The sequence below is a fragment of the Balaenoptera musculus genome, chromosome 16, assembly GCF_009873245.2.
Source record: "Balaenoptera musculus isolate JJ_BM4_2016_0621 chromosome 16, mBalMus1.pri.v3, whole genome shotgun sequence".
Lineage (NCBI taxonomy): Eukaryota > Metazoa > Chordata > Mammalia > Artiodactyla > Balaenopteridae > Balaenoptera > Balaenoptera musculus.
In genome coordinates, this window is record NC_045800.1 from 42,408,251 (window position 1) to 42,429,707 (window position 21,457).

At 34.8% G+C, this 21,457-nt stretch overlaps 1 protein-coding gene across 17 annotated transcripts in view; it reads right to left on the bottom strand.

Moving 5' to 3' along the window:
* PCDH15 (protocadherin related 15) overlaps positions 1-21,457 on the bottom strand; it is a 747,310-nt gene that overhangs the window by 423,843 nt on the left and 302,010 nt on the right. For 16 of the 17 annotated variants that reach the window (XM_036828599.1, XM_036828600.1, XM_036828598.1 and 13 more), the window contains 2 exons: positions 14,470-14,589; positions 2,004-2,114 (listed from right to left, as the gene is read on the bottom strand). In XM_036828599.1, coding sequence (XP_036684494.1) covers positions 2,004-2,114; positions 14,470-14,589 — 231 coding nt within the window. The remainder of the gene's footprint in view (positions 1-2,003; positions 2,115-14,469; positions 14,590-21,457) is intronic. The other variant, XM_036828594.1, reaches the window with a different exon arrangement.

A 21,457-nucleotide genomic window follows, 5' to 3' on the forward strand; every position in this document is an offset into this window, starting at 1 on the left:
ACTATTACAGGTAAATTCAAGTCTTCATTCAATTTCTCACCAATTCCATTCCTTCCTTTTGAGGATCCATGTATATCCTGTTATTTTATAATTTTATCCTTGAACTGCTAAAATCTTATCAGTCTTTCCCCAGTTATGAGTAGTCTAGCAAATTGGATTCGAATTGTCCCAGATGTCTTTATAAATAGTTTAAAGTAGATGGCAAGTCAGAAGATTTATTTTATTTTACATTTCTTTAAAAAAAAAACCTCATTTTAAATAGCACAATAAAAATTAGCTTTCAAATACATTCTATAGCAATCTGACTTTTCTGTAAATTTTATTAGAGATTCTGAGTCAGAAAGGAAAATTGTACCTTTTCTCCACATTTTCATTTACATAGGAAAAAAAGGGGTTCAGTGTTTTTGAGGAATTATGAGGGGCCCTCTTTAAGAGACTTTACTTTTTCCTACATCCACAGTTTCTACTCTAGTCTCTGCTACTGAGCCCTAAGACAACCCACATAGAATTGGAAAAAAAGAAACAAAACAAAACAAGTATTTTGAATGAAAGTCTAGAAATCTGTCTTCAAAAAACTAGACTTCTATCTATATCTACCCACACACATATACTGTATATGTAAACATGCGTGCTCTTTCTGCTGAAATATCTCTAAAAAAGACAAAACATGGCCACTTAGCGATAATTTCTTGCATATAAACTTGTTCAGAACAGCTGATGGAGGATATTTCCTTTTGCCACTCCCTCCTGTCTTTCTGTTCAGCTATAAAAATATGATTACAATGCTTAGGGGTTATTAAAGGTACAGGCTGGCTTCAGAGTCTAACTACCTTTTCAGAACATGGCCCTGCCACTTATTATAGGGATTTTTTCAATGTTAGATGCTATCTGTCACCAGCCTTGTTAGATTTTTTTTACTAAAATGCTAGCCCAATTCTCCTCCTTCCTAACAAATTATTATTTTTATTTCAATATGCCCAGCCCCAGGAGACGAACCATACTTGCTTGTCATCCAGAGATGATTGTCTCTGTCCCCTTTACCACCTACAGACTTCCTTAACTTTACCGTCTGCTATGCTGACTCATATTCCTGTTCTGTGTGGGGAAGCTGGGTGGGAAAGAGCTTCCTCTCAGATAAAAGCAGACAGAATCAATGAACATAAGAAGTCCTAATTTTACCACCCTTATACTCAGACTTGAATTGCAGTCGTGATGCTTATGGTGCTGGTATTCACTAGCACCAGAGCCATAAGCATCACAACTGCAAATGGGAGATAAGGCATTGGAAAAACAACCAAATTTCAGGGAAGGACGGATTTTAAGGACAGAAGGAACCTGAGTCTTTGGTGATATACTTGAACTATCAAATCAACTCTTGAACCACATAAATCTAAGAATTTTATTAAAATAATAATGATAATGACAATAATAATAATAATGTTATACAAGCAATTGTTTTTCAGGTTTTCTGTTACTGCTGCCCATATATGTGGGTTATGATCATAGTAGCTTATGTGTAGTGAGCAACTACTCAATAAAAGATAAATGATTCAATAAATGATTCAACAGTTCTTTCCCTTTAGTGTACTTTGAAGTCCCCTGGGGAGCTAATAAAAAATGCAGGTATTCCACTTCTACCTTCTGAAATTTTTATTCAGAGGGTCTGAGGTTGTGTCCAGGAATCTGCATTTTTTATACACTCCCAAGGTGATTCTGCTGCAGTCATTCGGTGGATCATGCTTTGAGAAATACTTCAGTATGAGCTAAAAACAAATTATTGAAGTGTATGAGTGATTCAAAGAGTGAAGAATACAGTGAGTGGGAATAATCTTCCTACCCCATTCCATCCCATTTCCTATTCAGAAGACTATAATATACAAATTACACTGAGCGCAGGGCTACCCTGTTGAGGCTGCAAATTACAGTGAACACATACATTCTGGGCAAGTTCTGTACTTCATAAATTCAGAAGAAGAGGAAAGTAAGAGAAATTAAACACTCACATTAGCTTGGATGATAACAAAGTAGCGAGTCTTGTCTTCGTAGTTGAGCCTCTTCCTTAACACTACATTTCCGGTCAACATAAGGGGAATTTCAAAGGTGTCATTGGATGTCTGCAAATAGGTAAAGATACACATTTGAGATCATCTGAACATAAGATGAATTAGACAATCTTATATTTCAGTTTAGTCCCCTTGAAAGTTATGGACAACATGTTCATCATCTGAAAACAGGATGCGAGTGTAAGCTTCAGATTTAATATTCTTATTTCCAAAACTTATCATTCTGATCAATAGGTCTCATTTTTGATAATGATAACCAAGAAACTTACTTCTTGTAAGTTTTTCATATATTATTAGGGTTACCCATCAACAGCCCTGGGATACTTCTAAGCCCAGATATCTGAAAAATCTTTCTTATTACCATATTATCTTTTCACAATTTTTTTTTAATCACCAAAGAGTTCAAAGATTGCAATCTGTGATTTCTATATAATATCCCTTTTCGACATTGGTGCCTATTCTGTATTCTCAGTATTTTCAAGTGCTGTATTAAATATAACTATTAACTTGAAACTTCGTGTTTTTGTGAAAAAGAATGTGCTGTAGGTTGTTTTTTGTTTGTTTGTTTTGTTTTGTTTGTTTTTCCAAGCCTCAAAACTGCTGTTCATTAGTTAAGTCTCCTATCCTGACAGGGGTTGAGTTTCTTCTTGGCAACATGCAGGTTATAAGGGCAACTTCCAAAGTGCCTTCCAGCAATACTGCTTTGGCATGAGCAGCCCTCACTGTAAGACAGTATAGTCATTCCTCAAGGGAATATAATTTATAAGATCTGTCTCTCAGCCTTAAAAAGACCTTACATCACTTTTGTGTTCTAGTGCCATTTTGAAGACTGATAAAATAGTCTTTAAATTATGACAACAAATCAGTTTTACTTTTAATATTGGAACTTTTTTGGTTGATTGTTTTGTGTAGTGGTACGTGTGCATGTGATTGTGGGCAGCAGATGAAATACTTAGATTCATACTTCAGAAAAAGGAGGAGGAGGTGGGGGAGAGGCAAAGCAGGAGGAGGAAAGCAGAAGAAGAGGGGAAGGGAAGGAAGAAAGAGTGTGTGCATGCCTGTCTGTGTGTGTCTGTGTTTATACACTCAGCTGACACAAGGGGAGTTACTTAGAAACAGACTTAATGAGAGAACAGCTGACTCAAATCTTCTATCTCAAGTTCATTTGGGGGAATGTGGGCAAATTAACCTTCAATATCTAGAGTTGTGATCTCTCCCTCTCCATCTTTTTCTCCCTCCTTCCGTGACCCCCTCTTTCTTGTACACACACACAGAGTATACAATTGATAGATATTTTTTAATGATTTATTCTGTGTTCATGCAATTGGCTTTGCAGGTCTTTCTTGGATTCAGTCATTTAAAAAGTAACATTTTAAAACATAAATATAGAAAATGTACCATAAAAGATACTTACAATTAAAAACAGGCGTTTGACATTTTCCCTAAATTTTTGCCTATTTAAACACTGTGGGACTCTAAACTATGCCAGGGAGAGTAAAAATTGTTTAATCTAAATATCTAAGTTAGTTATGGGGAATACTTTAGTTAATAATTGCCATATACACTGTAAAACACAACTCAGTGTGTTGTAATAGGGTTGTTAACTTTCAAAGACTCAATAACTGTAGAGACATATATCAATTCTAGTATATTTATGAAATATATGGTGGGTTCCTTACCAAAACGCCACCTCATCCTTGGAGTCAGAACTCCAAATGAGTTCAGATAATTGGTGGCTTTGTGCTTTAGGGGAGGCTATGCCCCTAAGTGGGGTGAGTTTTGACAAATCTAATCCTACCACTGAAAATCCACACTCCTTGCCAGTGATTGTTTTGGAAATGTACGTGAGATCTAATTCTAAATAATCTGAAGAATTTTTCTTAATTGTAAAGAGAGAGAGAGAGACAAGAAAAAAAGTGTTCCCTTTTCTGCTTACAGATGCTTCTATAAGGATGTAAAACCTGGAACCGTCAGCAGCCATTTTGGAACTATTGAAACAGTTAATCTAGAAGTAAACAAAATGCTGAAAATGGAAGAGCAGAAAATGGAAAGAAGCTGGCTCTGTGATATCTCTGAGTTGCTTAACAAATCCTGATACCTCCCCTTCTCTGAACAACCTGTTACAAGAGATAATACATGACTTTGTTGGCAAAGTCACTTTAAATTCAGTTTTCTATTATTTGCAGCTGAAAGCACTTTGATACATGATTATCTCCTGCCTATGTGTCCTCATCATGTAGTCCCCTCTCTTTTCCATTTATGCCATGACTCTTTGCAGGTGACATCTGCTTTTAATTTTCTCCTGCCTAAACATTCTATCCCTCATTTCTCTGGATTATAAATCCTGCATATCTTATTTGGTAAAATCTTCTTTGTCATCCAATTTAGGATTAAATCTTTGCTCTTATGTTACATTATTTTTTCCAAACAGCATTTGTTATTTGTGTATTTTCTGCTTTCCCTCACAGATTTCTCAAGGATCTCAGTCTATGATGTGGAAATACTTACATTTATGTTTCTAACCAAGTAACGTAATGGATGTTTGTGATCCTATTTTAGTTGATAATTTTCATTGGATATTTGTAGAATTATTACAAGCATTGTAGTTAGTAATTAAGGATTATTATATTGTTCTTAAGAACATTTTTTAATGAAATCTAATTCTTATTAGCTAAGTCCATCTTTTATAGATATCTGAGATTTTCATTTTGCTAGGAGTTTCATAAATACTTATGTTCCAAGAAACATAAGGAGAATATCTACTTTATGATCAATGTTGTTTATAAATTATTGCATATGAAAAGCCTTTGTGTTAAAATTAACTAATTTACTAATGAAACAAGTATTTATAAAGTATCCATTCCGTCTTGAAAAAACAGAATAATAATCATGAGAAAAATTAGAAACAAAATGTGGATAAATGTTTAGGGTGCTGTTTATTTTTCCTCTAGCAAAAAGAATATTGGATTAGATCAACTCAAAGTAAATGCCCTGCTGTAATGCTATTTCTAAAGCTCTACCTAAGGAGGAAAAAAAGAGCAAAATTTAGTAAGAAAATATAGTTGTTTTTTTAAATTATTATATGATAAGGCAATGTGACAATGATTTTCAAAGTTTAGAGTATATAAGGATCATAGAAATGTATCACTTAGATTGCAGATTCCAAGTCTATTCCTCCAAATTCCAGAAATTCTCAGAAGTCTATATTTCTAACAGAACTCTTGGGTGATTCTCACGTAGAAAGTTTAGGTTTTACTTTGAGAAACACTAGACTAGAAGATAGAAAGGACCAAGTTAAGCATATAAGAGTTTTGGCATTTGCTTGTGAGCTCAACTCAGTAATAAGCTCCTATAATACATTTTTAAGATGGATAATTATTTCATTTTTCTTTATTTTGGAGCTAGTTGTGTTAGGTTAACAAATTGACTTGATGTTAGATTGGGATGAACTTTTAAATATAATTTGAGTGAAGACTCTCAAAGGTAATAACATGTTGAGCATTTAATATTTTGTGATTTTAGTAATTACTAAAATTGTGCTTTTCTAATTCAACCTGATTCCTTTAATAATAAATAATATGTCAGAAGGATCCCATAACTCTGATATAGATATATGTGTGTGTGAGTGTGCGTGTGTATCAGTGTATCAAGAGTATCTCAGTCTTATACTCTTGTCAAAGAATTGTTTGAGGTGGAAAGGGAGGTAGAGTCTGCACCCTCCCTTCCTCTACCATTTATTTTCCTCTCCTCTCATCCTTAGAAATTTGGTTCATCAACAAAGGAGAGGGGTGTAGGAACACAGTCATATCCTTTTTCTTAAGCAACCTACATTTTTTGGAAATAAGGCCCTGACCCTCTTTCTGTTAATTTTGGACACTGATCTGTAAAGCACGAACTAGCACTTGTTTCTTTGGGTGATGAGAATTTAAATGCTGAATTTAAATGCTGACCTCTACCTGCCCAGTGTTAATCAGGTCATTGCAATAATGACTAAGCCTCTTAATACCCACAGGCCCCAAACATCTGCTCTCCATCAGGAAAGGTCCACTCACAACTCCCTGGCAGTTTGGTGTCTCAGTAACTGTCAGACAAGGGGCAATTCTCCATTTAGTAAATGAGGACATAGGGCAGTTTAAATGATTTTATCACTGTTGGAAGGATGAGAAAAAGTGTAAGAGGCATGTGGAATGCCCAACCTTCACACACACACTCACACTGACTTAAGCAAAGAAGGGAGATGGAATGTTGACACTAACAATTCCGTGTTTCTCTGGAGTTGATTCCATCCCCCCACAGCCCTCTTTATTAACCTGTGGGAAGCTGAATCAGTACCACTGTAGATAAAATGACACCTCTCTGCTAGTCCTGTAAGGAGGTGTTGGGCCCCACAGTTGGAGGTGATCTGGAAATGGAATATGAGGTACTTAGCATTATTTGTTCTCAGCTGAGAACTCTGGTAATTCATCATTTTCTAATAAGCAGCAAAGATTCTGTTTGGCTTCTCATACCTATGCTATATTTAAAAATATTGTTTTTGATATTATCCATTCAACTGTAAGGACTAGAAATTCAGTTCAAAAGAAGAGAGATTTATTTTTGAGACCTGCACACACACAGACACACAGATACACATATACGTGTATATCTATTTCCTGGTTATCTAATGACAGAACCAAGGTACAAATATGCTTTACTGGGCCTGCAACTGGGAAGTGGTGGGAACTTAGGTAACAAGGAAAACATTTCTCAGTCTCTCAGAGGCTGTTAAGTTCTCTTATTATTGTTTTTCTACATTTTTTTGGAATGTCTCTCTCCCCTCTCTCTCTTCCTTCATCACCTCTACTCTCTCTGTCTCTTCAGACTTTCCCCATTTGTTCATGTTGAACAGGACTGTGACTTTATCTCTTAGTTTGGATAAACAGCACCAACTCTGTGTCCTAATCAGTCTCTATTTGGTCTTAAGCTTGTCACGGATTAATCAGGCCACCACGCCATTAGCTGCTGAACCATCCATAGTTTGGTGTGACTCCCCTAATCTGAATTACCTGAAGTGAAAAGTGGAGGATTAAGTAAGATCATGTAGCCCTTGTCTACTCAAAAGGGACTATGATTTGAGTAGCAACATTAGTTTGCTCCTAGTAGAATACCAACACTCTGATAATTGTTTCTCTACTTCATACACACTCATTCCTCCCTGCCACATAAACACACACAAATATGTATATGCACATTTAGGGGTAAAGGAAAGATTACAGTGCAGTTCATGTCACCTTCTTCTAACCAATTTCGTAGGAAATTGTATTTAGAAGTTTCTATTTGGCTTCAAAAGTACAAATGTTGTAAATTTAAAATGTCACAGACTCACAGTTAAACAACCTGGGTTCAAAGTTTTACACAAATAAGGACTTTAGGCAATGACCTAAGTAAACACAAGTGTTCACAAAGCTCATGCTTTGTGACCACCTAGAGGGGTGAGATGGGAAGGGAGGGAGGGAGACACAAGAGGGAAGAGATATGGGGATATATGTATATGTATAATTGATTCACTTTGTTATAAAGCAGAAACTAACATAACATTGTAAAGCATTTATACTCCAATAAAGGTGTTAAATAAATTAAAAAAATAAAATATCCAAATGATACCTATTATATTAATAATTTCCTTTTTCCAAATAAGATAAACTCCCCAAAATGAAAAATTCCACATAATACGTGATGACAAATTTTTCTTTTTTTTCCTGAATCTTTCTTTTTCCTTTCTTTTCTTTTCTTTTCATGTTTTAAAATATAATTTGTTCAGTGTATTATAGATGGCCTTACTTTTTATTACCATGAAGGCACAAAAAAATAGTATTTTACAGTAACTGTGATGAGCATAGTACAAATCCTCTTAGTTCACTCTCTAGCGGATGCCAATAATGAGGTATTTACTAAATTATTTTCATCTGAAAATATCGGACGAGAAAGGATAGGTTATGATGCAAGAATAAAACCCCCAAATTAATAGAATTTTTTAACATAAGAATTTTTTATTTCTTACCCATTCTACATATCTACACTAACACATGTCAGCAAGTGGGCTCTGTTTATGTTTTCATTCAGGGACTCGTGCTAATGCATGTTTCACCTCAACATGTTTTTCTCCAATCACTGCAGCAGTGGGAGGGGAAATGGTGACTTGTATTTGAATTCCTTGGGCCTGTATCTCATTAGCCAGAGCAAGTAATTTTCTCCAACCCAAAAAAGTTCACTTCTGGCATGTCTCCAAAAAGAGGAAGAGCCAGAAAGTTTTGGAAAATAACACAAATGCTTTCACTTTAAATTTGGTTAATCAGTTAAGCAGTTCTTCATCCCCAAACTTCTTCTTTCTTTATTCTAGATAAAATTCAATAAAAACAATGGCAAAAAAAAAGTGCAATTTAAACTCTTTTGATTTTGTTAATAGGTTAAATAAAAGTGCTTTGTTTCAGTGAAGAGTTTACAACATTAGGCAATTTAATTTTTTAAATTTTATTTTGGATAGTAAAAGTGTCTGATTCTTATTTATTCCACATCTCCTAGTATAATTGTTCATCTACATCATAAAGGAAATATAGGTATGGTAAAAAAGATCCTAATAATACAAATGATTATTTTCAATTTATCCTGTACTAAAACCAAAATAGAACTTTCATTTCCTCTATTTTTTTTTTCCACAAACTTAAACAAAAAGACTCAAAAGTGCTTCTCCAAAGTAGATCAGTTTATACGACATTCAAAATGATGATAATAATGCTGAACATTATAGTAGGTATGACAGATTCTTAAGGGAGCCCTCTCTATCCCCACTTGCTGATAAGCAACTCATACCTTTGTGTAATCCCCTCCCCTTGAGCGTGGGAAGGACCTCTGACTTGCTTCTAACCAATAGGATATGGCACAGGTGATAAACTGTCACTCTTGTGACTGCCTTATGTCATATAAGACTCCATCTTACAGACTAGCTCTAGATACTCTCCTTGCAGGTTTAAGGAAGTAAGCAGTCAAGGAACTAAGGGTGGTTTCTAAGAGTTGAGAGCAGCCTCCAGCCAACATATAGTAAGAGGCCAAGGCCCTCTGTCCTACAACAATAAAGGAATTAATTCTAACAGCAGTCTGAGTCTACTTGGTAGGGGATTCTTCCCTACTCAAACCTCCAATGAGAACTAATCTGGGCAACATGTAGATTGTAACCACATGAGAACCTAAGCTGTTCAGCTTAGCTGTGTCCAGACTCTTAAGCCACAGAAACTGAACAAAATGAAAGTGTGTTGTTTTAAACCACTAAGCTTGTCATCCAACAGTAGATAACTAATACATTATGCTAATCACCAAGCCTTGTCTAAAGGATTGGTGGTGACATATAGTACTGGTAATTGGTAACTACTACATTTGATGAGTCAATAATTTTAAGTGATATTATATTTTTACTTCTCTGATATTTAGGAACACATTAATATGAGGGTATCCTCACTTATGTTCTTTTGTTGGAAAGAGTTATCCTCTTTTTTAATGGAGAGAGATAAATGAAACCATCCTGAAGTTGATTTGAAATGTCAATGTTTCTGGTTACAAAATAGTGCTGGTGGAAAACTAGCTGACAATTTATCACTGTAGATGCACAATCATGGAATAAATAAATGTATGTTCTTTTTTTGCTGTTAAAACTTTGAAATACTTCTATCATTGCTGCTATTGCGTAATATTTAGGAAAGCCCTAAATGTGGTTCAGAAGCAAAAATGAGTAAGAGTACTAGTCTTCTAAAGGTATACTGAAGAAAGAAACTCACTGGGTATAAAGTGTTCTGTTTCTATATGGCTGACTAAGACCCACTGGACTAAATCTTCCCACAACTAACACCTGTGAACTCTGGACAAAATACAAAACAAACAAACAAAAATACCTGACATCCCTGCATCCCTGGAGAGATAAGAAAAGCAGGCATATTCTGGAGGAGATCAGACACTTGAAAGAAAAGACAACATGGGTGAGTTTCCTGTTTTATGGTAGTTGGCCTGAGGGAAGGCTGATTTAGCACCTCAAGGGGGCAGTTAAAACTCGGATAGAAAGCCTGAAGTCTTTCTGACCTAAAGGGATAGATTCTGGGACAACCAAAGCTGACAGAAAGTGAGGGGGGATGGATATTATAAAGGAGAGAGCCAGAAAGGGAAGGAACAAAATTTCATGCATAAGTTATGTCCAGATCTCTAGTTGATCTTGAAACCACACCTGTATGGGGTCGACTACAAGCAGATCAACTAAGAAAAAATACATATACTGAATTGAAAATTGAACTGCACCCAAGAGAAAGAGTTTTCAGTTTGAATGCAACCAAGTTCTCTGCGAAAATTAAAAACAAACAAATCTCCTCAGAGTAGTATAATAGAATCAAGAGTCTCTCCACAATACAACATTCACAGTATCCAGGATAGAGTCCAGACAATTTGACATATAATGAACAAGAAAATGTGATCTCTTTTCAAGAAGAGAGAAAATCAATGGAAGACCAAAGTTAGACAGGCAGACAAGGATTTTTAAAGCAGCTATTATAACAATGTCTATGTTTAGAGGCGTAAAAACAATATGCTCTCTATAAATGAAAAGATGGGAAACTCACCAAAAATTACAAACTATAAAAACTTTAAAAATATGGAAAATTTAGACCTGAAGATTATACTATCTGAAATTTAAAAAATAATAAATAAAAAAAGACAATTGGATACATTGGATAGTTTTAAGAATAGAATGGAGATGGCAGAGAACACTGTAACTTTGAATATAGATCAATAGTAAACACCCAGCTTGCAACCAAGTGATTAAAATATGTTGAAAATACATGAACAGAGCCTGTACCTGTGGAACAGTATTTAAATGCCTAATATGCCTGTAATTGGAGTCTCAGAGGGAGAAGAGTCAGGGAAATGGCATGAAAATATTAAACAATAGTGTCTGATAATTTCTTTAACTGGTGAAAGACAAATTCAGAGATTAAAGTTCAGCAAAACCCTTAAAAAAAGACAATTACAAAGAAAACTATACATTAGCATGCTCCCATGGTCAAGTTGCCAAGCACTCAAAATTAAAATAAAAATCTTGAAAACAGTCAAAGAAAAATGGCACATTACATACTGGAAACATCATTCAAATTTCCATTGTCTTCTCTTATCAGAAACACCACAGGCCAGTGTTTAAAGTGATGCGAAGAATTAATTAAAACATACTTTGTATTACAGTAAGGCAGAAGTTACATTTGTAAATTTCTAAAAGGATGACTTGGATAATGTAAATGAGTGAAGTGATGAGGGTAAAAATGGATATACATATATTGTCTGAGTGATAGAAGTTTGCTTAATGGGAAAACACTAATTCAACTCTAGCTGATGCTGTCTTATTGGAAATCAGGACGAGGGTTGTCATACATCCATTTCTTAAGAGAGAAGAGAAAACTAAATTTGAATGTGAAATTTCATGATTTTTAGATTTTTGGCTCAGAAATTATTTAAAATAATTTGTGGCCAAACAAAATTTTGTGAGTTGAATGAAACTCCAGGTCACTAATTTGTGATTTCTGCTAATGAATAACGTAGCATCAGATGGAAAACAAACAAAACAAAAAATACCCTGGAAAAAAAAATACCCTGAGATTTTTAAGTAGAACAGACCAATCTACACCTTTTACTATTTACCATACAGTGTGAGACTAATTTTAAAGAAATTTTAAATTGTGGTTGCAAAAGCCAGAGGGGGCCACATTTTCAGGTTATATATATTTGTAATACATACAAGTTTGTTTTGACTCTAAGAAAGAAGCAGGTTAGGGGCTTCCCTGGTGGTGCAGTGGTTGAGAATCTGCCTGCCAATGCGGGGGACGCGGGTTCGAGCCCTGGTCTGGGAAGATCCCACATGCTGCGGAACAACTAGGCCCGTGAGCCACAACTACTGAGCCTGCGCGTCTGGAGCCTGTGCTCCGCAACGGGAGGGGCCGCGATGGTGAGAGGCCCGCGCACTGCAACGAGGGGTGGCCCCCGCTTGCCACAACTGGAGAGAGCCCTCGCACAGAGGCGGGGACCCAACACAGCCATAAATAATTAAAAATTAAAAAATAAAAGAAATAATATAATATTATATTATTATATATATTAATATATATAATAATATAATATATAATAATATAATAATAATATATAATATAATATATATTAATATATATTATTATAATATTAAAAAGAAATAATATAATAATAAAAAAGGATAATATTATGATGCTATTAATTATAAGCAGAATTTCTAGAGATTTAACAATTTAAGAATATAAAAATCATCAGATAGCTCTTTCTCAGAGATTTTATAAGAGAAGAAACTGGCATTGAGGTTTGCATTAACTCTCTATGATGATTAAAGATGGATTCTCTCTGTAAGGATGTGACTTAGTTAATGCTTTCTCTTCCAATATACCCTAACTTAAGTGCCATCATGATGTCTTATTCTTTTGCCTCACTGAATTAGAACCATGCCCAGAGAATTTCTTTCGTTATTCCATAGTAGCGCTAGCTTGCTAAAGTACATTTTTTTTTCTTTTTTGCAATTTGGAAACTGCATGTGAATGATTGGTTTATTCAACCTGTAGGTAGTAAAAGGTACATATTATATTTCATGCCAAGCCCAGAAATCCCTGAAAGGGGGAAGCATTCAGAAGGAATTACTGCATAGCTAACAAGGAATTTCAGCCTCACAAAACTTCTAAAAGATACATTCCAAGTAATACGTTTCTGTCTCTCACTATATCTAATCCTTGGGTAGGTTTTTTTTTGTTTTTTTTTTTTAATGCAATGTAATAAATATTTCCCTAAAATACATGGCCTGGTCATTCTATACTTTCTTGGACTTTCATTTTTACAGCTTGAGGAGTAAAGATTAGGAAATGACCTTCATAAAATGTAAGCTAGATACATGACACACACATACAATTAATTATTTAAAAAATCTAAATAGTAAAGAAAATAAATGGTTTAGAAATATTCTGTATAGTCAGCTGCCTATTTCTATTTAAAGAAAAATGTTTCTCTTGCCCTTTTCCCTTCTGCTGTTTCTTTGATCTTTTCCATTCGACTTCTGTGTAACCCCTCATACTTATTGTCCTTTTCTGTCACATTCTCATCATCTCCCCATCTCTTGGTTTCATTACCTCTGTCTATAAACATGTGGAGGCATACATTTTAGGGGAAAAACAAAAACAAAAACAAAACCCCCCCAAATCTTCCCTTGACCCTGCTATACCTATGGGCCTTTTGTTTTGTTTTTAAAATTTTTTTGAAAATTTTAACTCAAGTGCTGCAACTATTTTCTTAGAGCACAACAGAGGAAGAGTGGAGCACATATTACTCTGAAATCGAGTCCTGACTCTCCAGCTTAGAGGAGGGTGTGTGTTACCAGGCAAGTCACGTCACCTATGAACCTGTGTTCGCTCCTATGTGATAGAGATACTACTACTAACTAATCGACTTGTGAGAATAAGATGAGGAAATGCATTCACAATTCACTTAGTTCTCACAGTCAATTTGTGAGGTAGATCATATCGAGAGCTCTTAGTCTCTGCAAGTTCAACAGGTTTTTTTTTGATTGTTTAAAGCTTATATAAGAAATATATAATTTAAAAACAAAGATACAATGTTAACTTCACCACTTTTATATTCCTAATATTAAACCTAAAGGAGAAGCATTGATTTAAAAAGTCACTTAAGTGATTTTAAAACTATGCTTTGGGGAGCCCTTGGTGTTCTGAGAAGCTGCCTCCGGGAAAAGAGGAAGGGAAAGATGGCAGGCAGGACTTCCAGCTCTAGCTTCAAGAAGACAATTCTTATTTTATTTGTGTTACATATACTATATCATTGGGAAAAATAATTTCACAGCCTAAGGCACAATGTAGAAGCCCCACTGTCTAATGCAATAAAACCAAAAACTGAAAAACCTATTGCTAGAGGCTTTGCCCTCTTCTCTACCTCAGGTTTCATTGGTGGAGAAGGGGCAGTGGTGGTATTAATTTGCAAGTTCCATAAAGCATAAGCATCACATTGGTAATATCATGTCCAATGATTTACTTAGAATGCTTAGGAGCCCACTAACATAATGGAAATTTAATAAAAATGACATATTATACCTATGAATACATTTTAAACTTTTACCTACAAAACTCACCAAAAACTAGCTTTTATAAGTATAGCACAAATATTTTTTAAAATATAATTTTGAGATAGTTATTAATAATAGTATAATTACTAATGTGGTTCCAGGAGCTGAGCAATAGAGAAATATAATAAATATCAGCTGAAGTAAATATTAATTTTATTCCTTATAGTGAACTCACATTGCAAGTAGATATTTACATACCGGATCATCTGGATTATATTGAATAACATATTCTATCTGTCCATTTGGGCCATCATCTATGTCTGTAGCTCCATTGTCTCCTGAAAATCCTGTAAATACTGTGGTGCCAACTGGAGTGAGCTGAAAAGGAAACAAAAGAAAAACTGTCAATTCTCATTTGATCAACAGCACACCAGAAGTGTTCTGGCACAAAAACCAGACATTTATTACACAAAGGAAAAAAGCAGGCAGCTGCCCACAACCAGAGATCTGAAGCATTTCAAAAGAACACTTGCAAACACATGAGTTCCTATAAAGTCTGAAATTTCCAACGTCATGGTCCTTTGCTTTGGATGAAGATATAAAAGGCCCTGATTCAGTGTGAAGTGCATTTGGACCAATTTATGATCATTAGCATCTTAGCTCCTATGGAGAAATGCATCTGCTGTTGCTCCTTAAAAAAACCTTGATGCATTAAGTTATCTACAAACTAGGATTTAAACTGTAAGAAGGAATTAGTTACTTTATTTTAAAATCAAAAACCATTTCAGAGAGATCAATGAAATCCAGTTGGCAATTACAAGCAAGTGGCAAATTTAAGGAAGAGAGTTGGAGACAATGGATTCCCTGTCTATCAGAGGAGAGAGAAAGCTGGGATTTTCTTTAGTGCTTGTAGTATCGGTTAAGTAGAAAGCCATCGAGTGACAGAACTGGAGAGATGGTAATATCTTTTCATTTTGGATTAAAACAACAACAAAACATAAAATGGCATATAAGACCATGATTTCACATTTGGCCTGAGCATCTAGCTTTATTTCTTATTGATCTCCAACAGAGAATCACTGTTGTTTTCTCTTACTTGTAGGTCTTTGTATTCCTACATCCAGAGTCCCCAGTCTTCAAGCTTTAGCTGGGATCCTTCTCATTAGTTACATTTCAACTTAATTTAGTATTGCCTTCTTCTAAACCATTCCTGACAGAATTTCCCTACCCCACGTCAGAACATGGCACCCTTTTCGTTACTCTTATATTTTATACTTTACTTCCTTAATCATCACACTGTCACAATGAATAAATGAATTTAGTCAATAAACATAAGCTTTGTGCCTCTACAGAACATAGACTTTTAAATTTTATTCTGAGATATGTTTTGTTAGGTTTTAAATGGGATTCCTTCATGGAGAAATAGTTTCAGAGAGAAAAAGAAGGAGTTACCTCATTTACTTCTATTTTCAGGGGCTACAGACCCAGATATCTGCAGGGATATCAGGCAATGTAAAAGAGTGAAGCAAATCTCATGGGAATGGTGGCAACTGGGGAACACTTCCCCATCTAAAATGGTAGCTGCTACTCAGCCTCAGCAAATTCTTGCCATAATGAAATATGGAGCCAATGTTGCTACATCTTCTAATGTTCTAATTTTATAAGAAATCTCTTGGTTCTAAAGTCAGCAACAGGTTTTAGAGAATTAAGCTATGAATTTAATGCCCCCCCCCATACATCCTTTGACACAGCAACCACAGGAGTTTGCAACCTCTGATTTAGAAAAATAACACAATTATGATTAAAGAAGTGATTTTAAAACTGTGCTTTGGGGAGCCCATGCTTTGGGGAACCGTGAGTACAAAGTAGCGTATTTATAAAGTCAGCTCTCCTGTCAGGCAGCTTTTAAAGGCAAACTGACTTTCTGCAGCTCAAAGAGAACTGAGGATAAAGTGAGAGGAGATGGTTTTAACAGCACATATACGAACACGGGCACACCTTTGGAAATGTTAGTTAACAAAAAGGCTTCCAAGCCAACATTTTAGTATTTTTTTAATGTAATCCCTGTCCCCAAAGACATCATTCTCTCTTATAAAAATTCACCCACTCCTATGTAGTTGTGCCTTGGTTTTTAAACTATGAAGATTTAAAATTGAATGGCAACAAGTTGTTTCCAGATATCTAATAAAACAAACTTAAGAGTATTTAAAGATCTTTGTTGCCAAAGTAAATAACTGTGCCACAGAGTTGAATTAAAATATTAAAACCAAGCAAAAGAGAAAGGAAACAAACCAAAAAACTTGAACAATAGGTGTCTGAAATTTTTGAAAATAGACTTCTGCCCCAACTTTAAAAATGTGGTATTTAGCTGTTGACAGCAAAGGACTCAAGTACTATATCAAGTTATTAGTTCAGCATTTTATAGTGAGTTTTGCTCCCTTCCACATGTACAAATGTACATTTAGGCCAAAACATCTTAGCACAGATTGTTCATTTTCACTACTGGAATAAGTAAACATCTACACACAGACGTACACATGTCAAATGCAACGTTAAAATGGATCCGTAATTGAGCTACACACATTTATTCATTATCTACCACATGGACGGTGGACCTGTTCAGATATAGGCTAGTGTTTGGAATCTTTGAAGCTAATATAAGAGAAATAGCTAAGAAAAAAGAGGATTAAGGCATTTTGTTTTAATATGGAAGGTCTGGCAAGAGTAAAATGGGTGCAATGAAATGGCCTATACCAAATGCAAACAAGCAAAAGAGAGAGCATGCAAAATGGTTTTAACAAATAGATTTCAGCAACTTATTTCATTCATTTTCTTTATATATATATATATATATATATATATATATATATATATACCCAACAAAAATATGTACATATCTATGTACACATACACATATTACATATATAAATACACACATATCACTGTTACTTATTCTTCTTATTACAGAGACATGGCACTCTAGTGCTTTCCGAATTTCTAAATATTATGTGGAGGTTGAAAATCTTCAGAGGACAGTCAGGTTGTTTGTTCTACCTGTGTTGCCCTATACATTATTATTCACAGTTTTCAGGGCACATCTGCCATACAGATGGTCATGCTCTGTGTCCTTTAACATTTCAACAAGTCTCGGAAATATAAATTTGGTTTTCTGAAGGGCATTCTATTCATGGGATGATTATCAGCTTGTGCACCTGCCTGAGGGTGTCACTTACTTATTTAGTTCATGTCTTTTTCCACAAATGATTTTATACAACTACTGGGAAAATACAGAAAAATGCATAAATGTACACATAAGTTAAAGAAAATAAAGCCAGAAAATTCAATATTTCAAGAAGATGCATAAGAGAAATTTGAATGTAAAAGGTGAGCAGTTCTCAGTTAATTGATTATCCTGTGAGCCACAGCTGCTTGAGCCAACCTAAAAAAAGAGAAAATTTTCCTTACTAATCCTACTTGCAATATTTCTCCACAGAAGCATTGTATTCACAGTTTCATATAAATACAGTTGATTCTCATCATCCATGGTAGTTCTGTACTATAAAGACACCATGAACACTGAATTAACAAATACTGAACCAATGCTCCTAGGGGGAATTCAAGGTTATTACATTGCTGAGGGGAATACAGGATTAAGTTCCCGCAAGCCTCTGGTTACAACATTTTCATCAACAAATCAATACATAACCTTGTTTTATGGTTGTTTCTGTTGAAAAACACTTTATTTAATATGTTTGGTCTATTCTACTGTAGATGCTCTATATTGCACTTTTCATTTTATTGATTGAATTACTCAGCTCCAGAATTTGTTTCTTTTTTTTATGATTTCAATCTGTTTGTTAAATTTCTCATTTTGTTCATGTCTTCTTTTCCTAATTTCACTGAATTGTCTTTCTGTGCTTTCTTGTAGCTCATTTAGTTTTCTCAAAACAGTTATTTTGAATTCTTTATCAGGTAAATCACCAAGTTCCATGTTTTGGAGTTCGATTACTGTAGGATAATTGTTATCTTTTGGCGATGACATATTTCTTTGATTCTTTATGTTTCCTGGAGATTTGCACTGGCTGCTTTCGCATTTGATGTAGCAGATACCTCCTCAAATCTTTTGTAATTGTCATTGAGCTGCAGATATTTTTCTTGGTCCCGCTTACATCTGGGGTTTTCTTCAACCTTGTATGAATACACCTGCTCCGCACATGTTGCTCCAACAGAGGGCTGGAATCTCTCCTCGAGAGGAATGGACTTTTACAAAGTCTCTTCCATCCATGGATGTCTGCCCAAGTCAGTATTACCCAGGTTTCCCCAGACCATGACCCAGAGGAGTTGGGGCCAGTTCACTGCTCAGCCAGTTCAATGGCTTCTGCTAGTTCAAATTCCAAACCAAGGTCTCTCTGCCTATTACCCAATGCACAGGTGGGCAGAACTACTTCCAGGTCTCTTTGCATATGGTGTTGGATCCCACAACTACATCAGAGGTACTTTTGTTCATACACAGATGCTAATTTTTATTTGTTCAAGGTGGGGACTTAAAGAAGGGACATCTTATACTACCGTAATGTTGATGTCACTCTAGGCCAACTTTATATTCAGCAAAGAAATGGTATGTTGTTCATTTTGAAGAAAATATTGAGAAGGATGAATCTTGGAAAGCACTCCATAAATCACAATATTGTGTTAAATGTACATATTTAGTGATAGGATAATGCCACTGGCATCAGTGTCCTTGTATTGATAGGTAACAATAATCTCCTGACATTTATATCTATTGAATATTTCTTGGAGTCTCATGTAATATATTTACATGAAAATTGACATTTTGGTAGAAATAAAATGCTAAAATATATAATTTCTGAATATCTAAAATAGTTTTTTTATACGTATTTTAAACCAATGCCTTCCGATAGACTTCAATGGCTTTAATGATTAAAGAGAAAATGTACAAGAGTCCAGAAGAAAAAAGTATTTTTTATAATAAGCACAACTAAAATAACACCACTTGAACTGGGAAATAATTGATACAAATGATATTATCCAGTTTTGAAAACCTTCTCAAGAAAAAGGCACCCCAAAGGAATAATTTAAAATGCAATTGATGTGATATTACTTTCTTACATACTTCATCAAGAATCCAAGTGTTTAGTTTTCCCCTCCCCTCTAAAAAGGACAGAACTTCTGAAGGGTCATGGACATTAAATAAGCTGAAATAGAATTCACTATATGATGATTTACATATAATAATCATTTAATGACAGAACACCAACAATGGTAGAGGGTGCTCTATTTCTACTCATAGACATTATCAAAACAGAAACATTGTCTTTAGTGGAGCAAGATTATGTATAAGTCTATATTGGACTAATACATGTTTATTTTCAGTTACAAATATTGTAATCTGATTTACTGTGTACTAGACAGCCATTTCGCACCAATTATTCTCTTAAGAACAAACACAAATGATTTTCTCCTATATTTTTGTAGCATGAATCCATCCTCCTTGTAATTGTTAATTTTATGTGTCAACTTGACTGGGTCATGAGGTGCCCAGATATTTGGTTAAATATTATTCTAGGTGTGTCTGTGAGGGTTTCTGGATGAGATTAACATTTGAATTGGTAGACTGAGTAAAACAGATTGCCCTCCCAAACATGGGTGGGCCTCATCTAATCCATGGAAGACCTCAATAGGACAAAAAGCTGAGTAAGGAAGAATTCACTCTCTGTTCCTGACTGTCTTCAAGTTAGGACATCTGCCTTCTCTTGCCTTCAGACTTGGACTCAGATTGGAATTTAGACAATCAATTCTCCTGTTTCTCAGACTTTGGTCTTGGACTAGAACTATACCAGCTGGGTCTTCAGCTTGACAACTGCTAATCCTAGAACCACTCAGCCTCCATAATCTTGTGAGCCAATTCTTTATAATCAATCTCCCTTGCTATATCCCTAAATCAATCAGCCTATCTATCTATCTAATCTATCTATCATCTATGTATCTCTCAGTTCTGTTGACTAATACACTCCTGATCCAGTTTCTCAACAGTGAACAAATAAAATTGAGTATTTGATTTTGCACAGGTAAAGATTCATCTCCCATTTTCTAATTCATCAAGGTCTATATGGCTACTGTGTAGCACTTTATAGAACAATTGCTGATTTAACTGCAACAGGGGCCATAATATCTTTTGGCACTTTGATCATACTCCATGATCCTTTGAAGATTATTTCAGTGCTTCCATAGTCATCTATACAAGATACTGTAAATACCTGAACTCTAACTTATGTTGTCCTGGAAGATATACCTATTTTAAAATGATTAGTTACTGTCTTCTTCTGCCCCTGAACTTATTTTCAGGCTCTTCTCAATTATACTGCATGTTCTAAGTAAGGATCATCTTCCATAAAAATAATCTTTCCAAATTAGAAGTCATTCATGCTTTGGCTATAATTCAGCCTTTAACCTCCTTCTCTGAAAAAGTAATTTTATGAATCTCTCTTGCATGTCATCCCTGCCTTACAAATATGCTTTAGAAACAGTAATATATTTAAAAACCAATGGGGTCCAACAAATGAAATGCAGTGATGAATTTGTAAACAGGTGCATATTACTGAGAACTTCAGCTTTTTCTCACAATTGCAACATTACATTATCTCTGAATCTGTGATTATTTATTGAGAGTTTATTATGGGCCAAATCACTGTTTCTATGACATCTATGTTGGTTTTATATTAACTCATTAATATAACATTTGTTTTATTCAAAAATTCAACCAAATCAAATGTCTATTTGAAGTTTATCTTAAAACTTATAGAATCAGTACAAAATAGTACACATTCTTGAATTCACATTCAGTGGGTATTATCTGGCAGTGATTTATTGAAATCAAAACGAAAATATAATAAAGGAATTACATATGTTCTTCATTTTCCCTTTAACGTAATATAGCTTTTGCACCTGTGTATAAAATCTTGACTCTGTTTTTATCATGAAAGCTAGATAATTAATATTGAAAATCATTTCCTCTGAATAAATTTTTAAAAATAAACTCATGTAGATAATCAAGACAATATGGTACTGGCACAAAAACAGAAATATAGAACAATGGAACAGGATAGAAAACCCAGAGATAAACCCATGCACCTATGGTCAACTAATCTATGACAAAGGAGGCAAGGATATACAATGGAGAAAAGACAGCCTCTTTGATAAGTGGTGCTGGGAAAATTGGACAGCT